Source organism: Myotis nattereri (assembly GCF_964212035.1).
Source record: "Myotis nattereri genome assembly, chromosome: 3".
In the NCBI taxonomy this organism is placed as follows: domain Eukaryota; kingdom Metazoa; phylum Chordata; class Mammalia; order Chiroptera; family Vespertilionidae; genus Myotis; species Myotis nattereri.
Genome location: NC_138077.1, coordinates 50,926,904 through 50,948,320, shown reverse-complemented (window position 1 = coordinate 50,948,320; position 21,417 = coordinate 50,926,904). Strand labels below are relative to the sequence as shown.

The 21,417-nt window shown below is 39.0% G+C and overlaps 1 protein-coding gene across 1 annotated transcript in view; it reads left to right on the top strand.

Annotated features, from left to right (window-relative positions):
* The window catches only part of ATP13A4 (ATPase 13A4), a 123,390-nt gene that overhangs the window by 73,207 nt on the left and 28,766 nt on the right, over positions 1-21,417 (top strand). The window contains exons 12-20 of the mRNA XM_081087044.1: positions 490-678; positions 3,120-3,181; positions 6,473-6,623; positions 8,196-8,282; positions 8,508-8,661; positions 9,883-9,994; positions 15,104-15,228; positions 19,735-19,898; positions 20,722-20,844. Of these exons, the coding sequence (XP_080943170.1) occupies positions 490-678; positions 3,120-3,181; positions 6,473-6,623; positions 8,196-8,282; positions 8,508-8,661; positions 9,883-9,994; positions 15,104-15,228; positions 19,735-19,898; positions 20,722-20,844 (1,167 nt within the window). The remainder of the gene's footprint in view (positions 1-489; positions 679-3,119; positions 3,182-6,472; positions 6,624-8,195; positions 8,283-8,507; positions 8,662-9,882; positions 9,995-15,103; positions 15,229-19,734; positions 19,899-20,721; positions 20,845-21,417) is intronic.

Genomic DNA, 21,417 nt, shown 5'->3' with positions numbered 1-21,417 from the left:
ACTGACCCATGTACTCCCAGGCTCTCCAACATAAGCAATTGATCACCAAGGTCCATAACAACAATTCAATGTAATGGGATAAAACATTTTGCTTATTGAGATATCAGCATGCTTCTACTTTTGCACAATATTTCCTTATATTATTTTCAATCTGAGAATATATTTATTGCAATAACGTAATATTTAGTAGCTATGAAATGAAAAATTTTAATCAGAACCCAGATATTCAATGTTGGTGAGGGCACATGGCAAATTGGCCTATGGTTGCCTGCTGGTAGCATATGAATTATTACAAGCCTTTTTCATTGCACTTTGGCAAAATGTATTGAGAACTAAAATATGTTCGTACCCTGTGACCCATGCTTGACTTGCTTATATTATTTCTAGAAATTTAATCTAGATAAATAAACAAAAAGAAGGAAAAAGTCATTTGCACAAAGCTTTTTGTGATCGGTTTATTTGTGATAGTGAGAGTGAGGTATCTTCCAGGAAGCTCCCGGGGAGGTGGTGAGGAAAGCCCTGGATGTCATCACAATTGCAGTTCCTCCTGCTCTACCTGCCGCCCTGACCACAGGCATTATCTATGCCCAGAAGAGGCTGAAGAAGAGAGGCATCTTTTGCATCAGTCCCCAGAGGATCAATGTATGTGGGCAATTAAACCTTGTCTGCTTTGACAAGGTATGTGTGTTTCATCTTCATTCTCACCCCCATTGTAATCGTCATTGTCATCCTGTATAAGCGTGCTACACTCTCATGAGTCAGGAAACAGGATGTGGGTATCGGACTTCACTTTATCCCTGGTTGGCTGTGTGACCCAGGAAAGAAACATCTCGTGAGCCCTCAGATTATAGAGAAGGGACAGTAGTTACTGGATTAGAGAATCTTTTAGGATCCTTCCATCTCCAATGGTCTATGAAACACAATTAGTTAAAACAGCATTCTGTCTATCACCCAAACCCCCAGAGAATAAAATTTAAATCTTTTACTGTGATTACTATTGTATCCCTAATGTTAAGAATATTGCTTGGCATAGTCAGTATTCAATAAATGCGTATTGAATGAATGAGTGAGTGAATGAATGAATGAACGAATGAAAAAGGAAGACTTTATTTAAAGTTATCCTTGATTATATGGCAGTTACTCCCAGCCAGCTTCTTATTCTACCTTCTCTTGAAGGTATCTTCTAGTCTGTATACACATATGCTGGAGTAAAGATGGAAGCTGTGAGAGGGTAAGGTGGAATTGAAAGGTGGTTTTGTGCCTGGGTTTTAATTTATAAGGTGACTGAGTGATGACAGGGAAAGGTCAATGTTATTCACGTTCCCTCTGGAAGGAAGATGCATAGCTCACCAGGCAAGGTCACAGGAAGCATGCCAGGTTTGGATCAGGAAGCAAAGCAGGAGTGAGGGGAGTGCTTAGGCCCTCATCCTTTATTGGGGTTTATTGGGGTGGCCTTTATTGGGGTTTCTGCAGGAAATGCAAGACAAGGCAGGGTAAACAACCCATGATTGGCTAGTTTAAGTGGTTCTGGTGAGCTTTTGGGTGTAGAGATGGTCCTTAGTTGTCTGATACCTGGCCCTGGGATGAGTAAGGAAGAGGAATATTGTCTCCTGCGGAGGGTGACCAGAGAGAGGAGAGGCTTGGCTACCCAATGGTTAGTTTGCATAGCAAATATGTGCTCTTGCCTGAGTTCCATGCTGTCTCTTCTACTAGTAATTGCCAGCCCCAGGGAGGTAGTCTCTTTTCAGCTAGAAATATTTTTTTTAGATGTCAAACACTACAAAAATACTTAAAATATGTACAAGACAAAGCTATTATAAGCAGGAGAGTCTAGGCAAAGGCATAGAGTCTGAAGAGCAATAAAATGTGTTTTGATCAGAGCAGGACATTAGTAATGGGAGAGGGTGTTTATAAACCTTGAATGTCTGGCTAAGAAATATTTCTTTAGGCAGTGGGAAGCCATTGAAGGTTTTTATTTTTTATTGTTGCCTTTCCTTTTCTTATTCTTTTTATTGTGGTAAAATATACATAATATAAAATTTACCATTTTAACCTTCTTAAGTGGTTTTAAGTGCATTCAAATTATTATGCAACCATCACCACCACCCATCTCCAGAATTGTATTCACCGTTCCAAACATAAATCTGTGCCCAATAAACAGTACATTGAAGGTTTTTGATAGCAGAAAATTAATGAGATGGGAGCTATATTATCTAATTGTTGAACTATCAAGCTATCTACCAAGAACAAAAGGTTAATGTGGCTCTTGCTACTATTTCAGTATTATTTTGTGATCAAACTAGAATTATAAGGAAAGATGTTCTATTTATGAAATCATATTATCCTTGGACTTGGAAAAAGAAATGGGGTGGGAAGATAATTGTGACAAGAATTTGAATGTTAAATAAATAATTATTATGAGTAATTATCGTTATTATCAGCTCTTACTCTATGCCAGACATTAAATTAAGCACTTTATTGTATTATCTCATTTAATCTTCACAGCAACTTTATATGATTATAACCATGTTACAGGCAAGGGCTCTGATGTTTAGAGAAATTCAGTAATTTGCCTAGATCACACAGCTGGTCTTTTAACCCAGATAAACTCTTCATCATTACACTACACCGAGAAAAGTACCAACAAGCACCTTTTAACTAAGTATGTGTCAAATAAGAAGCCATTTCTTTAGGACAATAGAAAATTCTCCTACTCTCATTACTTATTTCTGACGACACACTTTTAACTTCTGCAATAAGAACTGGGATTCACCATTTTTTAGCTCTTGTAGGCTTACCAAGAACTTTGCCATCTGTTTAATCTGGCCTTAGAATCTCTGAACAAGCCTCTGAAATATGTAAGGCAGGTCCGGCTTTCTTTCTTTTATTGCTGTGATCACTAAAGTGCAAAGAGATTAAGTGCTTGCTGGTCATACAACTGGGATGAGTTCATCCAAGCTTCCCCCAGGAGTCCAGATACCCACCTCACTGTGTTCTTGCTGGAAGTACTGATCTCCATAAAATTTTGTGGCATATGTTATTCCGTTAAGACGAACCTTATTCGTCGTTGCAATGGGGAGCTAGATCTTCAGAGTAAACTGAGTGCTGTTTCTGTTTAGACAGGCACCTTGACAAGGGAGGGCTTGGATGTCTGGGGAGTCGTGCCCTGCGATAAGAATGGGTGAGTACTGTTCACATAAAAGCATCCACACCTGTAGAGAACTTTCACAAGTGGTGACTTGGGCCCAAACTGACAACAGTTGCTGGCAAGCAAGACCTCAAGTGCTCTGGAGAATGACAGTTTTGCAGTTTCTTTTATGCATTTGAAATTAAGGAGGGAACTGCATAAAGGTCGACAAAAGCCACCTGTGAGGTGACTTTCCATAGAATCCCTTCATCACACACAGTACCTTGGACTAAATGCACTGAAGTTTTTCTTTTCCTGGAACTCTGTTTTCTTAGGAAAATTAACAATAGAGACAATTTAGCTTTGGCTTTGGTGAGCAGTGGTTGACAGCATAGCTTCATTTAACTGCTGCTTCTTAATGGTTCCACTAATATTTTGAGCTAAAACCTATGTTTGCCCCTGTCCCAACCCCTGCCGCATGCCGCACACAAACCCAGGAGATGAAGAAGAAGTTTTGACACTGCATTCAAATCCTTGCTAAAATGTAATTTGCAGTCAGCATATTAGTCAGGGGACTGAAGTTGGCCCAGTGTACCTCGTTTGGACAGTACGAAGACACTCTCCTTCAAAGCCTTCTTCTGTGCCAGGAGGAAGGACACCATGTTCACCTTTGTACAATGAATTTCAGTAAAAAGGAACGTCCGTGGAGCTGGGGCCAGTGTACTCAAGTTCCTTGGTATTCTAGTTCTGAGAATTCCACGTTTTGGCTGTCCCATAACTCCTCAGATTTGGGCAGCTTTCAGCTCCAAGCGGGGATTTGCATAACCTTTCCTGAGGCCCCCTGGCGGCCATGCCTGGGGTTACTTCTCTTCCAGCTTTTCTCTGCTATTTCCAGTGTGAACAAAAAACATTCGACATTTCCTTTTTTTTTTTATGAAGGTATTTCTCACTTACAAACTAAATCTCAAAGCATTTTAGTCATAAAAGGTTCATAGCAGTTCTTCTGCATTATGCAGACGACATACAATTTATCCACAAAATATTTTAATTATAGGTGTGTAATACATTTTTATATTAAAACATGAATATAAAGTGTTTATAAACAAGTGTGTTTCCTGGGTTAAAGAAATTGATCTTGGTACTTGGTCTACAGAAGAAGCCTCTTATTAATATAAATTTTTGAAGTTCTTTTTATTTTCCTTGAAGATAGATTTGGATATATGCCTGGACTCCTTGTTCATTAATATTTTTCTGTTTCAGCTTCAACAAAAAGTGTATGCATTTATTAAAATGTGTGAACATCTTGAGAGCAGTATTTTTATTATTTATATTTGTGTTCCTTATGCTGTAGCACTATACCAGGTGCACAAGTAGATGCATAGTATATGTTTGTTCATCCAAAACTAACTAAATGCGTTCCATCTTTTGAATGCTATTCTACCTATTGAATTGACATCAAACTTATTTATTAAGCTTTTTATTTATAAATAAAACTTGTCAAATTTAAATAAAAATAATTCATATAATATTTAAGCTATTGATTAATAAGCCCATTACTCTTTATTCCTACCTTCCTTCAAAAAGGTGAAAGTTGGTTTCAAATGACTTAAATAACAATTTAAAATTAAACAAAATTATCAACTTTAATTCATAAAATGAGAGAAAGCAGATTCAATCCTAGGTAAGAAGTTAACCCCTAACTTATAGTCTATTAAATGTCGTCTAATAAAAGGTGAGTCATAATAAGTCTTCGCTTTTCCAAAAAGGGCTGGATACTTAAAGAACTTTTGGCACACTACCTGAGCTATCTGAGTTTGAAAATCTCAAGCATTCAAATAAAAATACAAAGACAGAGATAAGAGAAGAGTTCTATTTATTTGTTATGTAAACCAGAGTCTGGCCCAATCTCAGGAATTCAGAATTACATACTGATGACAATACATGTGCCATATGAAAAATAAGATTTCATTTTCCCTGATTTGTGTGAGCTTAAGCATCCACGCTGATCACACGGCTTCTTCCTTTTACATGTTTACCAAAATGCCAGAGGTCTGCTGTAAACTGCTAGAATAACTTAATCCTCTGATATATAATAATAGATATGATCAACAGGGTCAGTAATCAGCCAAGAGGTTTTGAACTCTTAGAGAAGCTTGGATAAGGAAACCAGCAAGAAATATGGCTGGATTATGCATTAACACTGTGATGTGGAGACTTTTGAAAACAAAAGGCTAGAGCAACCTAAGGCAGTATTTAAAGAACTGCAGTGTCCATATCATGAGAAGTAATAATCTGACCCTCAAGACCACATTTTAATCAAACTATGACAAATAAAAACTTAAGAAAGTAACTAGAAAGGTGAGTGGTCTGCAAACTGTATTAAAGGCACAGCACAAGGTTCCTCTGTAAACTCAGAGGAAGGGAGGGTTTACACAGGAACCTCTAGCTGAGCTGGTCCACAGAAGTTGGAGCACAGGTAGACTCTGACTGACTCCAAGAAGCATGTTTTGCCTCAATGTTCAGGAAGCACTTTCTGCTATCAGAAGTTCTCCTAGGACGAGTTGCTCTATGAACCATCTATGGTGCTACACATTTAAGAAGGGACTGACAACAAGGTTGCAGAGGACAGTCCTCTAATGGCCAGAGGCTGAACTTGATGACTTCAACCCTGAATTAGTGATGGCACACTGCACCTGACAGTGCAGTTATATCTCAGCAGATTTTAGATGAAGCCACTTTCTACAGGAAGTGATGGTGATGATGACTGCAATAGGATACACTAGATGCCAGGGTGGAAGAGAGGAATGCAGTATCCCTTTAAACATATTTTTAGGTTATATTTCTTTACCATTATGCTCTTCAGATCTTCAGTAGCTACTCATTCATTTATTCACTCGTGCATTTGTTTTCTGTCTAATGTTGGCCAAACATGTTGGAGAGATACAGAAGGCATGGCCCTGCCCCAAAGGATTAAGGAAGGAGATACACAAATAGCCATTGCATGAGCAAAGCTGTTCTGCCTCACGGCATTGGAAATGAAGTGGTCTGAGAGTTTGAGCAGGAGTGGATGTACTTAGAATTAAAAGTGATACTTCTAGTTCCTTTCATTCCTCTGGAATTAAATCCATACCAGAGAAAGAGTAAGGGAAAGACCTTGAATGACCTTTCTCATTTTCACTGAACTCTTGTAAGGATGATGGCTAAATGAAGCACTATTAATTTAGGGTGGCTGGAGAGTGGGTATATAATGTAACAAAACGTTAAATTACTTTTCAAAAAGTCACCTCTGGAAGCTCCATTTTGGATGGAGAATTGGGCTGAAGCCCTTTCCCTTTTCTCCTTTAGCTTCCAGGAGGTCCACAGCTTTGCCTCGGGCAGGGCTTTGCCATGGGGCCCACTGTGTGCAGCCATGGCCAGCTGCCACTCTCTGATCCTTCTCGATGAGACCATCCAGGGAGACCCTCTGGACCTCAAAATGTTTGAAGCCACCAACTGGGTAAGCCTCTGACCTGCAGAGAATCTAAGAAGCTTCTTCAATGCTAGAGAAACACAGGTTTTATCACTGATAGTCAATACTTGTAAGATGTGAAGTCTTCAATAATGGAGGACATAGAGCAGTGAGAGACAGACCATTGTATCTTCATGGTGGGGTTATTGTGATTAAATGAAATTATGCCCTTAAAAAATTCTGGTACATATCACAGGCTCAATTGCATGAATGTAATTAGAATTATTATGCAATTTTAGTTTATTATTTCCAAATTTCAGGTTGTAGCATGAGCAATGTCTTGTTTCAAAGTTTTCTAGAACATGGGGATGAGGGAACATCACTGGCTCCCATGCTTAGGATAACTCATTGCTATCAGGAGTTTATTTTTATTCATATTATATTGGTTTTGTTTCTAAGCCTAGAAATAGTAAAAAGGGAAACATGAGCGCTTTCACTGAGACTCTAAAGTAGGTTTAAGAGCAAGGGGTGTTGCTCAGGAAGAGGAATCTGGCTTTCCCCGTTCCAGTTTTGGCTCTGCTCTAGCTGAGCACTTGACCCTGTGAAGTTATCTCTCTTGTTGGGGCTACGTTCCTATGACCTTAAAATGAAGGGATTGAAGTAGACCAGCAATGTTTACATAAAATGAAACAAAAAGAACCACACCTGGAATATTTTCTGAAAAGGAAACATCATTTAGATGCACTTTATAAAAAACTAATAGTCGGAGTGGCTGTGGTTGAGACGGGGAGTAAAGGTAAAGCTTAGGGAACACACGGCCCCTCCTTACTCAGCCACAAGCCCACCACGCCTGTCCCCTGTAGCCAGGTCCCTGTAGCAGCTCTGGGCCCCGATGATACATGTGTGAGCCCCACTGAAGGAGACAATCCTTACGGTCCTTTTCATGGTTCTGTAGTGGTCTGATAGGACTTTGCTAATCTTACCCTTTCTGGGTTACAGTTTCTGTATTTTTCAGTAGGGATTACATTTTCCTCTCTTAGAGTTTTTTTCAGCCACTCAATGAGATGGTTGCAAAGCATTTTGACATCTTTGATAAAAGGCTCTTGTGACTATGATTTAGGGTCATCATTACAGCAATTACTGAATCTTTACTGACCATCAACCATGTACCGGTACCTCACAGTCCCTGCCATACCTCACTGTGAGGACCATCAATTCAAATTAGACGGAAAGGGAAGAGCAGGAATGACAGTGAACTCCAGGATGAAAGAAGACAGTAAGGGGCTCGCCTCACACACAAATAAGTCTGGCTACCCATGCTCACTATTTTTGAGTCAAGCTCTTCAGAAATAGAGGCTGAGACCTTTACACAGCATGCTCCAACAGAGAAAGCAGGATAAATTGCATGAATAATTCAGAAGTGTTTGCCCTTGAAGTTCCGCAGCATTTTCAATGCTTTTTTTTTTTTTCCTGTGATGAAATAAGACTGGTTCACCTCCATCTAGCCAAGGGAGGAGAACCGAGAAAACATTGAGGTGGTCTCAGGATTTTCTCAAGACGAGGGTTTGAGCATCGTATCAATAAATCTCTACAACAAAAAATATTCCATTTGTGAAATAGGAAATGGTTATTTCTGGGGACAATTTCCACATCAAGGAAGTACCAGCACACGCCATGGTAGTTAAGCCCAGCAAAACAGCCAGCCAGGTAAGCTTCATCTGCTATCCACTCTGAAATACCCAACCTCAAGGGGAAATTCCCATTAGGCCCACACTTTTGAAAGGTCATAGATGTGTCTTCTATGACATGAGAAAACTGATGGAAACTTGTGTCTCTTATTTGCTAAAAACAGGATTGGGGGAGGAATAATTAATTCCCAATAGGTGGAAGCTATGTTGGTGTGTCCTTCTCCATTCCCCACCCCTCAACCAGGTCCCAGTGGAAGGAATTGCAATCCTGCATCAGTTCCCATTCTCATCAGCCCTACAGAGGATGACAGTCATTGTCCAAGAGATGGGGGGTGACCGGTTGGCATTCATGAAAGGTGCACCAGAGAAGGTGGCCAGCTTTTGTCAACCTGAGACAGGTAAGTGAACAGACTTGTACTACAGCTGGCTAATTTATATTTCCAGTCCAAATATGTCCCCTGAGCACTTGACCTATGAATCCAATTGCCTATTGATCATTGCCAATAGGATGACTCATCTACATGCCAAACTCAATGCCAAAATCAAGATTATCTTTCTCACTTCCTGTATTTCCCATCTTGGTGAATGACACTACCATTCTCCTTCTCCCCCAATTTGAGGTTCTTCCCAGATTTGTCCCTCTCCCTCAGTGCTTCTGTCTTGGCAATTGCTAACCCATAGTCCTATCACTCCATCAGCTCAGGCCCTCATCTTCCCTCCACTGGATCACTTCAACAGTTGGTGAATTGACCCCTGCTCCCAGTCACTCCTACCCTGATTCAACCTTTATACTCTGACTAGATTGGGTTTTCCATCACCAAATATAACTATGTTGTCACTTTCCACTTTTCTTCTGTTGGTTGTTTCCCATAGACTCCAGGAATAATCTCAAATTCCTTTAAGATATTATATAAGGCCTTCATGATCTGACTCCTATTAAACTTTCCAGATACATCTTACCACTCCTATCCTCACATCCTACGCTTTTCCTGAGCTGAACTAACTACTCAAGGCTGTTTGTCTCATGTGTTCATCCCTGAGCACATGGTCCTCCCTCAGCCAAAATGTCCTTTCCTTTCCTTCATCTAACCACTTCCTCCCAGACTTGTGTATGTGTGTCTAAGTAATCCATAGCATAGCACACTGCAATTACTTGGGTCATAGAAATGATTTCATTCGATTACATTGTTAGTCTACTATTTGATACCTTAATAAACAGAGATCCTGCAGTTTAATCTCTGCAGAGCCAATGCCTGGCGCATAGCAGACTGTCAGTAAATTTTAGTTAAACTGTAGAAATAAAGAATTATACATATTTCTCACCCTTTATTTTTCTTCTTGTTCTTCTTTGTCTTCATTTTCATCTTCATCTTCTTTCTTTAAATGTTTCCTTTTCAGTTCAGCTTCACTGAATACCAAGAGGTCATTCTTGACAATGTAGTTATTTTTAGGGTGGGTTCCCACTGACTTATTGTGTACCTTTTTAGAAATGTGGTGGTATTGTTTGTTTGTTTTGTGTTTGTTGTGTTTTTTTTTTTTCAAGAACTAGATCTGTTTCTCTACCAGTACCAACTGAGTAGTAAATGTTGCCTACTAATCTTGTGTCATTTTCTGAACAGTGCCAGCTAGTTTTGTTAGTGAACTTCAGATTTACACAACACAGGGCTTCCGGGTCATAGCACTGGCCTACAAAAAGCTGGAAATGGACCACCACACCACTGCCTTGACGAGGTGAGTGGGGAGGATTCTCACAAAGCAGGATGATTGGGTGGGAAGATGCACCAGGCTGGTTGCAGTAGACTCAGCAACATAGATTGCAGGATTCATGGGCATGAAATGCTTCTGAACTTAGTAGACAGGGATGTAGTCATCTCTACTCTGTCTGAATCACAAAGCTGATGACTGGGAGAATTTATGAGAAAGAGCTGTATACACTGTGAAATAGGATGTGGTTGTACAGCTTTGTGAAAACACATATATGATTATAAGCAATGTTTCATAGTGTGAAATTAAGGTCATGTCCTCATTTTGAACCAAATACAAGTAGCTAATTTTTAAAATTATAGTTAGTGAATTAGTTGAAAGTTAGAAAACATAACATTTTAAAAATATCTTGATAAGAAATACACAACTTAATGAAAAACATATAGCTTAGACTTGTATAAATTAAGTAATGTCTGTAGAAAAAACAAGAAAAAGCTTCAGGGTGGCCATTATAGAGAAAGCTTTGATATAATTAGATTAAAATAGGGATCCCCAAGGACTAAAATGAACTCCGAGTTTAATTTTATCTGTTGTTTTATTTTCCACTGTTTTTAGACTATTGTGTTTATTTCACCTTCAATGCCATGCCCAGTACTCTTTCCAGCCATTATTGTAACACTACTATGGAGATAATCACGGCTTATTTTGTTACTAAGGATTTTAAATTTGGGAAGTCTAACATATTTGTTTTCAACCCTGTCAGGCTCAACAACACTCTCTTATTGCAACTATATTTTGTACCACTTCTTATATATTAAAATAAATTCATATGTATATAATCTGCACATATTCTTTGTAAGAATAAACATGATTCCATCCTATACAGTAAAAATAAAAGCAAAAAATACAATGTATTACAAAAGTAACAGACAACTGAATAAAGCTCAGCTGACTCCACTAAAATAAAATAAAGCAATATGTTGCTTGCACCGTGTGTAGGATCATGGGGCTAGCAATGCAGACTGATACAGGTGTTATACACTGCAGTCTTAAATAGCACTAGCAGTCTTGCTGTGAAATGCTTTAAAACTCTTGGTAAAATCCTGAATAAAACAGTACAATCTCCTTTCAACTTACACAGTACTTACATTACTGGAAAATTCAATAGAATATTAAAAATGTGCAAACTTACTTTGTGCTTATGTATAAAGCAGAGCTATGGGAACTATAAGCAATTTTGTTTATTTATCATAATATAGTTGTATTATATATACTATGATATATCATGCTATGTGGTATAATATAAGCAGGATAAGCTTATACTGACTTAGGAAAGTATAAACAATCTTTTAGTGTCATGAATGCCCTGTAAAATATTTAAAGGGCACCTGGGATGCAAGGTAATTATTCATGTGCATTGGTCATTGCAGAAAATCTTGCATAAATGTCTTAAAAGTTTCCAAAATGTCCTCTAGAGGCAGTAGTGCCCCTGCTGAGAATCACAGCTGTGTCCTAACCCTGTCGTTTTGTGATTGGGCAGAGAGGCCCAGAGGCAGAAGTGACTCATCTAAAGTCATTGAGTATTAGATTCCTGGGCATATTGGGTCACTCTCCTCAAGGCCAGCTTAATGTGACCCTTAGCCAAAGGGTCACTTTGACTATTGCAACTCTAAGTATTTGTTGTAATTTAATCAAATCAGGTCACTCAAATCATTGGTCAGAGACCTGAAGTGAACTTTGAGATCAGATCTCACATTTTAAAGAAGAGGAAAGTTGAGCCCAGGATGTGGCAGAATTGGGAATGGAATTTTGTTTCCTGGGACCCTGTCGACAGATATATACCAAGATTCTGGATACTATGCTGTTGCTTCTGATTATTATAATAAAATATGTGCATATCTTCAAGTTTCAAACTCATGGCTTTGGGGCTTGTATATGCAACAAAGACTGATGGTGGAGGTGGAGACACATAAACAATAGGAAATGGTGAGGGCTACAGCACACAGGAGAGTACATGCCCTGGACAACAGTATTGAAATTCCAACGTTTCAAAATTTGATAAGGTCCAAACACAAATTCACTAATTCAGTCTGATCTTGGGTCATCAATTTTCCCTTCCTGCGTTAAAGCCACATCAGCACTACATCTTTTCCTAGCTAGGTTAATTTACCCAATCTTTGCTAATGCCTGATTGAATAGAACTTTTTCTTTCTGTGGTGTTTGTGTGTATGTTTGTATGTTTGCTCAGAGTGCTTCCAGAATAGGTATCATAATTTCTTTGAGGGTTCTTGGCCTGCCTTGTGCATATTTCATCCTTTAAAAATCACATGGATTTTAAGAACATGAAGCATAGTCACAAGGATGACAATGCTCCTTTTGTATTACATTCTTTATTCTTTATTCTTTTTAGACTAGAGGCCTGGTGCATGAAAATTGGGGGGGGGGGGTCCCTCAGCCCAGCCTGCCCCTCTCACAGTCTGGGAGCCCTCAGGGGCAGGAGGCGACCTGGTGATCAGAGGAAGCGATGCCCCCATCACACCTCTGCTGCTGCCACTTCTGGCAGCACAAGCCTCAGCCAGCCCTGGTTACCTGAGCCTCTGGTGGCCCTGGGTGGCTGGGGTGCTGAGAGGACTGGGGAACTCTGGAGGCAGGTGTGTGGTAAGGCCGGGCCCACTTGGTGCATGCCTGCCACCCTGGTGGGGATAGGGGACTGGGCTGCCATCTTTTGGCTGTGGGCACCACCATCTTTGAGGCATGGCAGTCAATTAGCATATTCCATCTTTATTAGATAGGATGCTTTGGGAGGAGGTATAGTCTATGCAGGAAGAAGAAAAAGATAGCATGCTATTCCAAAATGCAGAGCTTGAGACCCCTTAAGGGACTGCTTTTCCTCTTTATTTCTTGACTGAGACTGAAAAGAAGAAACATGTAATATTAGAGCTTTAAGAGATTTTGGAAATACATTCATTTTGCTAACTTTTTTACAAAAGAAGAAATAGATCCTCAGACAAAGAAAGTGATTTACTCTTGGTCACACAGCAAGGTAGGAACAGAGCTGGAATTATTTATAACTCTGGACTCCTGATTGCTATTCATTGAACGCTACAAAGACTATGTGCCAGAGGAACCAGAATATGAATGCCAAGGTAGACTGCAAGACTATGTCAGATACTGGACCCTCTGGCCATTTTCTTGGCCTGATCTAATGCCTTGTGGTTTGATCATGTCATGTCATCTCTGGACATATCTAAAGCCTGAGGCATGGGTATGAGGGCCACTAGAAAGATTGGAGGACCTAAATCAGGCATCAATTAAGTTATCCTTTAATGACCAGCTCAAATATCACCTCCTCTAGGATGACTTTATCAATCATTCCACCCAGAAATAATTAGGACTCTGCATTTTCATGATACCTTTCCAAGCCCTCTATATGACCAAAGTGCTCAAGTCTGATCTTGTCCTCCCGACTGAACGTGGAATCTCTGGAGTCAGGAGCTATTATAGTCTCTGCATATTCTTCCTCCTTGCCTTAGTCCAATTTTTGCATTTTCTTAGGAGTTTGGTAAACGACCATTGACTTGACAGACTGACTGACTTTGATTCTTGTGGAAGTCCTCTGGCAGTAGAATTTTTGAAAGAGGAAATGAATTTTTATAAGTTGCCTGGCGAAAATGGTAACCCCAGACAGCAGAACCTAGGCAAACATTGGCTGAGCACCTCCTCTGTGTTGAGTACCACGTGGGTGTTGTTGAACTTGTTCTTAAACCAGGTGGTTTTACCCTCAAGAAAGAAATTGAAATAGAGATAGATCAGATAGAAAAGAGTGATAATATATGGACAAATAAAATACAAGCAAATCTGAGATAGAAATAATATACTGAGGAAACAAGTATTTTTATCTAGGGAGCCTTTATAGGAAGTTGTATGTGCATTGGGCCTCAAAATATAGGAAGGATTTCAATGACAGACCAGGAGGAACATATAATAACTTTTTTCATGAAATAAGAAAGAAAGAATGTCTCTGGCAGTCTAGAGCAAATGTTTAAAGATGGTCGAATACAGAGCATACCCATGGTGCATGGCCCGATTTGGCTAGAGATTAGGGTGGATGAAGAATTTAGTGATAGATGAACCTGAAAAAAACACTGTAGAATCCGATTGTGGAGAGAGTTAAATGTCAGGCTCAGAATAGGAAATGTTATCCTTCCAAGCCTACTCTGAGATAAGTAGTTCCAATTGTGTCCACTCCCTGCCACTCTGGATATATTAGCGGTATATTGTGAGCATCATGCCCCTGGCCAATGTGAGGCACACATAGTCAGCAAGGCAAAGTGGCTTTTCTGGATATTGCTTTCATCTGTATTTCAGCTAGATATAGGCAATGCTGATGTCTTGCTCTTGTGTCTACTAGAGGTGTCTGAGTCTCAGATAAATGAATCTTGGAAGAATCTTTCAGCCCCCAACCCCAAATGCATGCCCCTGCACTTGGTCCTGTGGAATGTCTTGGAAATGTCCTTGCAGTGAATGGGAGCCTTAGAGACCCCACTTGCTGCAGAAGCATTCATACTTTATGTAGAAGAGCAATGCTACCCAGCTGACAGATGGGGGGTGGGGGGAGAGTGGACTTTAAAGAGAGACTACGTTTTTGAGATTATGGCCATGGCCTCTACCCCTGGGACTAAAATGATATTGATTATAGCGTTGGTTTCTAGAAGAACTGGCATTTTATATTTTTCTTGTTCCTCACTTCTTTTTCATGATGCTTTGTACCAGAGGTAGAACTCCTCTCTGGTGATTGCCAGCAGTGAGGTAATGAAAATCACCGCAGCAGATGGAAGAGATCTTTGTGGCCATTTAGGTCATTTTCTACAAAGGTTAAAGCCAATTTTTTTGCTTAATAAGTACTCTCTCTTCTTCTTGATTTAGTCAGAGGAAATGTCTCAATATCCTTATGTCCCCTTCCTGTCTGGATAGTTCCTAGCACATATTCAGTACCTTGGGAATGATGCTTGAATGAGTGAGTTGGTACCACTCTAACAGAAAAGATGTTTGTCTTTATTTTTGTTTGCTAACTGTAGGAAGGACTATGACATGTTATTTCTGTTTAATCATTGATATATATATATGTATTTCCAGGGACAAGGTAGAAGCAGACCTGATATTTCTGGGATTGCTGATCTTGGAGAATCGATTGAAGGAAGAGACAAAACCTGTCCTGGAAGAGCTCATCTCAGCCCGGATAAGGACAGTAATGATCACAGGTATATAAAAAAAAAAGTAGAAAGCAGTAAGAATTTGATGTGGAAATAGAGATTCACTCACTTAGCAAATATGGCTGACTACCTACTATGGAGCAGACACCATTCTAGGTGCTGGAGATGGGCAACAAAAAGGCAACGTTATTGTTCTCACTGAGCTTCCTTTCAGATGGGGTGAGATAGAAAGTCAATCAATAAATTGGCAATCAAATAATCAAATAAATGGCTAGTAATGAGTGTTATGAGGTACATAAAACAAAAAAGGGTGATGTGGCAAAGTGTCCGACTGAATACCTTGGATGAGGTGTCTTATCTGGGAGGAGACATTTAAAATATCATTTGAATGAGACGATATAAGCCATGCAGAGATGATGATTTCATTGTGAAATATTAGGAGAAAAAGAATGCTTAGTCAGCATGGTCTGTAAACTGCACTCAAAACCCACCAATCATGTTCTGCAGATTTAAAAACAATGCTGTCCTTTCTACTTCTACTCCAAAGCCTCAAATCACACAAATAAGGGAGAAGTGAGGAAAGATCATGCAAAATGTGTGAAATTTCCTAATGAATGCTTCTGAACAGAGAAGAAATGATTTCCTAATACATCCATATTTTTTAAGTGTGTCTTCCCTTTCCCTGATCTCGTAGACACATTCAACTCTACTGTGTTACCAAGATAGAATATTTCTCCACCCCACATTCCCTGAACCCAATTCTACTGTTGGGAACTCTAGAATATTTTTATTTTCCCTTCTCCTATTCCCATCTCCACTATCCAAGAGACATTTGGACAATGTTTACTCTCTCCCTTTCCAGTCCCTCTATCCAACTTTTAGGTGTTGCTGAGTTAATTTATTACTTATTAAAATATCCCCTACATTATGATGCCTCTGTTTCAAAAATATTTAGCACTATATTCACGTTCTCATAATCTATCCTTAATCATTAGACTTATGGAGAAACAAGGGTTGATTACCCTCCCTCTTTACTGCTTCCCTCCTATTAAATTTCTGTTCTGTTTCTTTCCTTGCTTGGTTATAATATTTTTCTCAAGAATTGTCCTTGGACAAGATAGAAGGATGATATGCTCTCTGATTTCTTACATAGCCTGGAATATCTCTTTGCTTTGACAGTTGAATGAGTATAGAATTTTTGGATTACAATCCTTTTTTTCTTAATAATCTGCGCCTTTCCTTTGTTCTTTGCTTTTTAGTGTTGCATATTACAAGTTCAATGCCAGTCCACTGTGGGTGGCTTGTTCCTTTCTGCATATGATACTTTTCCTTTAACTTTGAAGTTTAGAAATGTTATTAGAATATGCTTATAAGTTTCTTTTTTCATTAATTTGGTCTGGAACATAGTGAGCACTTTAAATCTGTCTTCTTCCTCACAGGAAATTTTTTTCTACTGCTCAAAAATTTCTTCTATTGTTCATTTAATTATTGCCTTTATTCTTTCCCTTTCCTATTTCCCTTTTAGAGTTTCTATTATTCATATGACAGGCCCCCTGCATATATCCTCTCAGTTTATTATATTTTTTCTTTTGGCTGATATGTTTTTATAATTATGCTTTGTGCTTTAAGATTTTTTTTTTTTTGTACCCAGTTTATTTAAACCACAAGCTCAGGTCTCAAAAATGACTATTATCTTCTCCAAGTCACCTGCTGAATTAAGTTCTTAAATCATGTTTTGTGAGTGGTTTTAAACTTTTTAAAATTTATTTTTTTTAGTGCAGTTTTAATCTGTCTCCTGCAGCTACTCTACTTTACCAATCATGTATTCTGGCTGTTTCTCCTTATCTTTTTTTATCTAGCTACTGGGGTTTCATAAATAGGTTGTTATGTAGCTTTGTCAAATGCCTGAGATTCAGGCCTCGGTTGCATATTCTAAACAGTAGAATTCCAGTGGCTGGTAGATGCAAAAGGGGCTTACATTGCAAAGCAGAACATCTGCTGATGTCCTGCCGAAGCAGGTAGAGGAAACCTCTTAGCTCTCAACCTGAGGGTACAGCATCTCCTTCCCACCACTTAGCCTTTTGAGGATCCTCATAAAGTTTTGGTAGAAACCTGTGTTAAGGATAGTGATCCAGATCTTATATTATTTATTGTTCAGTAGCTCTAATCACAAACCTAGAAGTCACGGTTTGATTCCCAGTCAGGACACATGCCCAGGTTGTGGGCTCGATACCCAGTGGGGGGCATGCAGGAGACAGCTGATCAATGATTCTCTCTCATCATTGATGTTTATTTCTCTCCTCCATTCCTCTCTCTGAAATCAATAGAAACATTTAAAAATTAAAAGAATTTCTTTTACCATTTCGTTTTGAGCGTGTTCTTTGGCAAAAATTATCTTAGTTTCTCTTTATTTAATGTCTTTATTTTTACTTTATTCCTGAAGGATATTTTCATTAGCTAAAGGAGTCTGAGCTTATAGTTTTTTTCTTTCTGTATTTTAAAGATGTCATTCTACTGTCATCCTGCCTCCATAGTTTTTAATCAGAAATCTGTGATAATTTTCATTAGAATCATATTTTTTTTATATATACTGTATTGGTTTTCTTTTCCTAGCTGCTTCTAAGACATTTTCTTTATCTTTTGTTTTCAGCAGTTTGATTATGTGTCTGGATGTGGTTCTCACTGAGTTGTTCACTGAGCTTCTTGAATCTGTGAATTTAAATTTGTAAACACATTAGGGAGTTTTCTGCTATTATTTTTTCAAAAATAATTTTCCTATTCCAGTTTCTTTCTCCTCTTTTTGGAGGACTTTAATGACAAAAATGTGAGTCTTCTTAATATTTTTTCAATCTCTTTTATTTTATTTTAAGATTTTTCTCTCTGTTCTTCAAATTGTATAATTTATATGGTTCTATATTCAAATTCATTGATTCTTTTCCTCATTGCCATTCTATTGTTGAGTGCATACAGTGAATGTTTAAATTTTCAGTTATTATATTGTTTAGTTCTAAAATAGCTACTTGGTTCTTTTTTATAGAATATACTAGAGGCCTGGTGCATAGATTCGTGCACCGGTGGGGTCCCTCAGTCTGACCTGCACCCTCTCGCAATCCAGGACCCCTCGGGGATGTCAGATAGCCAGTTTTGGTCCGATCCCCGCAGGCCCGATCTAGAGAGCAGGGAGCCCGATCCTGTGTGTTGAGCGTCGGTCCCCTGGTGGTCAGTGTGTGTCACAGCGATCGGTCATTTGGTCATTCGGTTGCTTAGGCTTTTATATATAGAGATACTTCTTTCTGTTGAGGACTTCTATCTTGTCATTTATTTTAAGAGGATTAATGTGGAGGAGGCTTACAATAGCTCCTTTAAAACCAGTGTAATAGTTACAACAACTGGGTTATTTTGAGACAGGCAATTTTCGATTACCTTTTCTTGAGAATTGGCCAGACTTCCAGGTTTTTTTGTATATTGAGTATCCTAAATATTCCAAATATGATTTTTTGATACTTTGGATACTGTTAAAATTCTCTCAAAAATGATTTTGGGTTTGGCAAGAAAAACTCAGAAATAGTGGAGGTGATTAATATTGCCTTTGTCATTCTTCTTTGGGTTTGTTCTGCATGTGCACAGCTCTGAGTTGGGCTGGGGACTTACATAGTTCACATACTGAATTTGTCTCCTTATCTAGGACTTTCTTTTCCAGGATTTCCCTCATAACTCTCCAGCCCCAGGCGCCCCTTTTCCTAGTTCTTCTGGCCAGAGAGGCTAGTTTCTCAGAGATTTTGCTACCTGCACAGCTCTAGGGTTAAATATGTGAAAGGAAAAAGAAAAAAAGCTGAGAATCTTAGCACCTGATAGATTGTTTCTCCAAATTTGACTCTCTTTCATATTCTACCTGCTTATGTTTACTTTCAAGGTCCTTGGGTAGTTGCTCTTTGTATTTTTTCTCAGAGTTTTCCATTGTTGTCAGTGAGAGAGATAGTGGGATTACTCTCCATCTTTGCTGGGAGGAGGACCACCAGATAGTATATAAAACCAGTAGATTCTTACTAAATGTTTTCCAAGCTGTTAAAAAATGACAGAAGTAAATTAGAATTTTGCCCTTTTGTTTTTTTCCCCACTCTATTACAAAAATATATGAAGTAACCAGATGAAAAGCAGCAAGAACCAGAAAAGCAACCATGAAATCAAAGAAGGTCAGGGCTGAGGGAGACTTTAGAGCAGTGGTTCTGAACCTTCTGGCCCTTTACATACAGTTCCTCATGTTGTGACCCAACCATAAAATTATTTTCATTGCTACTTCATAACTGTAATGTTGCTACTGTTATGAATCGTAATGTAAATATCTGCTATGCAGGATGGTCTTAGGCGACCCTGTGAAAGGGTCGTTGGACCGCCAAAGGGGTCGCGACCCACAGGTTGAGAACCGCTGCCTTAGAGGTTATGTCTCTTCACACCTATAATCAAGACTTGACTCCTTATCCTAGTTTCCCAGGCCCTCTAAGAATTTGTCCTATCTCTTCAACCTCATGTTAGGATGGTCTTCCTTTCTTCTAGGTGACAATCTTCAGACTGCAATAACAGTGGCCAGAAATTCTGGAATGGTTTCCGAAGGCCAGAAAGTCATTCTCATTGAAGCGAGTGAAAGTACTGGGTCCTCATCAGCATCCATATCTTGGAAATTAGTAGAAGAGAAGAAACCCATTGCATATGGGAATCAGGTATTCTTAAAAACAGACTTTCAGCCACATTATCTAACTTGCTTCACAGTGTGGGTAACTGAGCAGCTTTGACTGGCAGAGGTGTACAGGTGACCTAGGGTCAACATACTTCTCCAAATCTCTCACACATGCAGTGTGAAGTGCTCAATTATATCCGTTCCCCATATCTTTCCAACTGAGCTTTAAGGTACAGTGCATTCATGGGTGCTGGAAATAATCCATTCTTTTAAACTTAAAAAGTTTTTGTCTCTGTATGAGAAAGAATATAGTAAGGGGGCTCTGACTCCAACTTTCCATTTTTGCCATGCTTGCCAGCCACCCTGTTGAGTTCAAAGGGATTTAATCCCTAGGAGAGATACCACTGTGTGAAATGGAAAATCAGACTGTATCTTCAGGGTAGGGAAGAAAGTGTTATTCATTTATCTCCAATCTTGTCAGTATCCTATTTCTATTGTGTCCTTGTGGAACAATATTAATTCTTTAAGAAAAAAAATTGTAAGTTCTCACTTCAGGGAGAGATTTGTTAAGCTATAGTGCTTTTGTATTTTACACTTGAAATGTGTGAAATGTGCTCTTCTCTGGGACTCACCGAGATCAAATCAGGATGAGAACAGGACATGAGTAAGTGTTATTCTCCTATTTACCATAAAGCCTGTGATGTGCAAAGATTGATCTAGCAAAGAGAAAGTGCTTCTCTGAGGAATCAGGACTGGAGTTTGACTTTTACAGAGAGACCCTGGACTGCCATAGTTGTCTTCTCTCAGAGATGCTGTGGTTCCTATCCACTCTACCAAGTCTAAAATAACTGTGTCTTGCTTTGCAGGACAATTACATTAACATCAGGGAAGAAGTCTCTGAAAATAGCAGAGAAGAAAGTTACCATTTTGCCCTAAGTGGAAAATCCTTTCAGGTTATAAGTCAACATTTCAGCAGCCTATTGCCAAAGGTCAGTTCTCAGAGGGTACTAATTTCCTGGTAAAGATGCTGACAATGTCATTTACAGAACATGATCCTCAGTAATTTCACACCTCTAAATAGGTAAGATATCCCTATTGAACGTCTCATGAAAGAGGCAGATAGTTTTACAGAGGTTACTGTTGTCTCTTATCCTATTAGATTTAAAATAAGTAAACTTGCCTGGCCAGTGTGGCTCAGTTGATTGAGCATTGTCCAACGCACCAAGAAGACTCCAGTTCAATTCTGTCAGGGCACAGGCCTGGACACAATCCCCAGTAGGGGGCGTGCAGGAGGCAGCCGAATTATGTTTCTGTCTTATCATCGATGTGTGCCATGAGATGAAAAAGGTTGAAAATCAATAATTTATAGGATTAAACCAGTGACTTCTCAAGTCATCAGGATTGCTTTTGGGTAGCTGTCATTATATTGTCATGGTTAGGAGTCTCACAGTATAGTGGAAATTCTGCAATTATACAAGAAGACAGGCTTGAATAGAGGAATTTCGGTAGATTTTTCATAGAGGACCTCTACACAGAAAAGAGTCAAACTTAACAACCTTTCT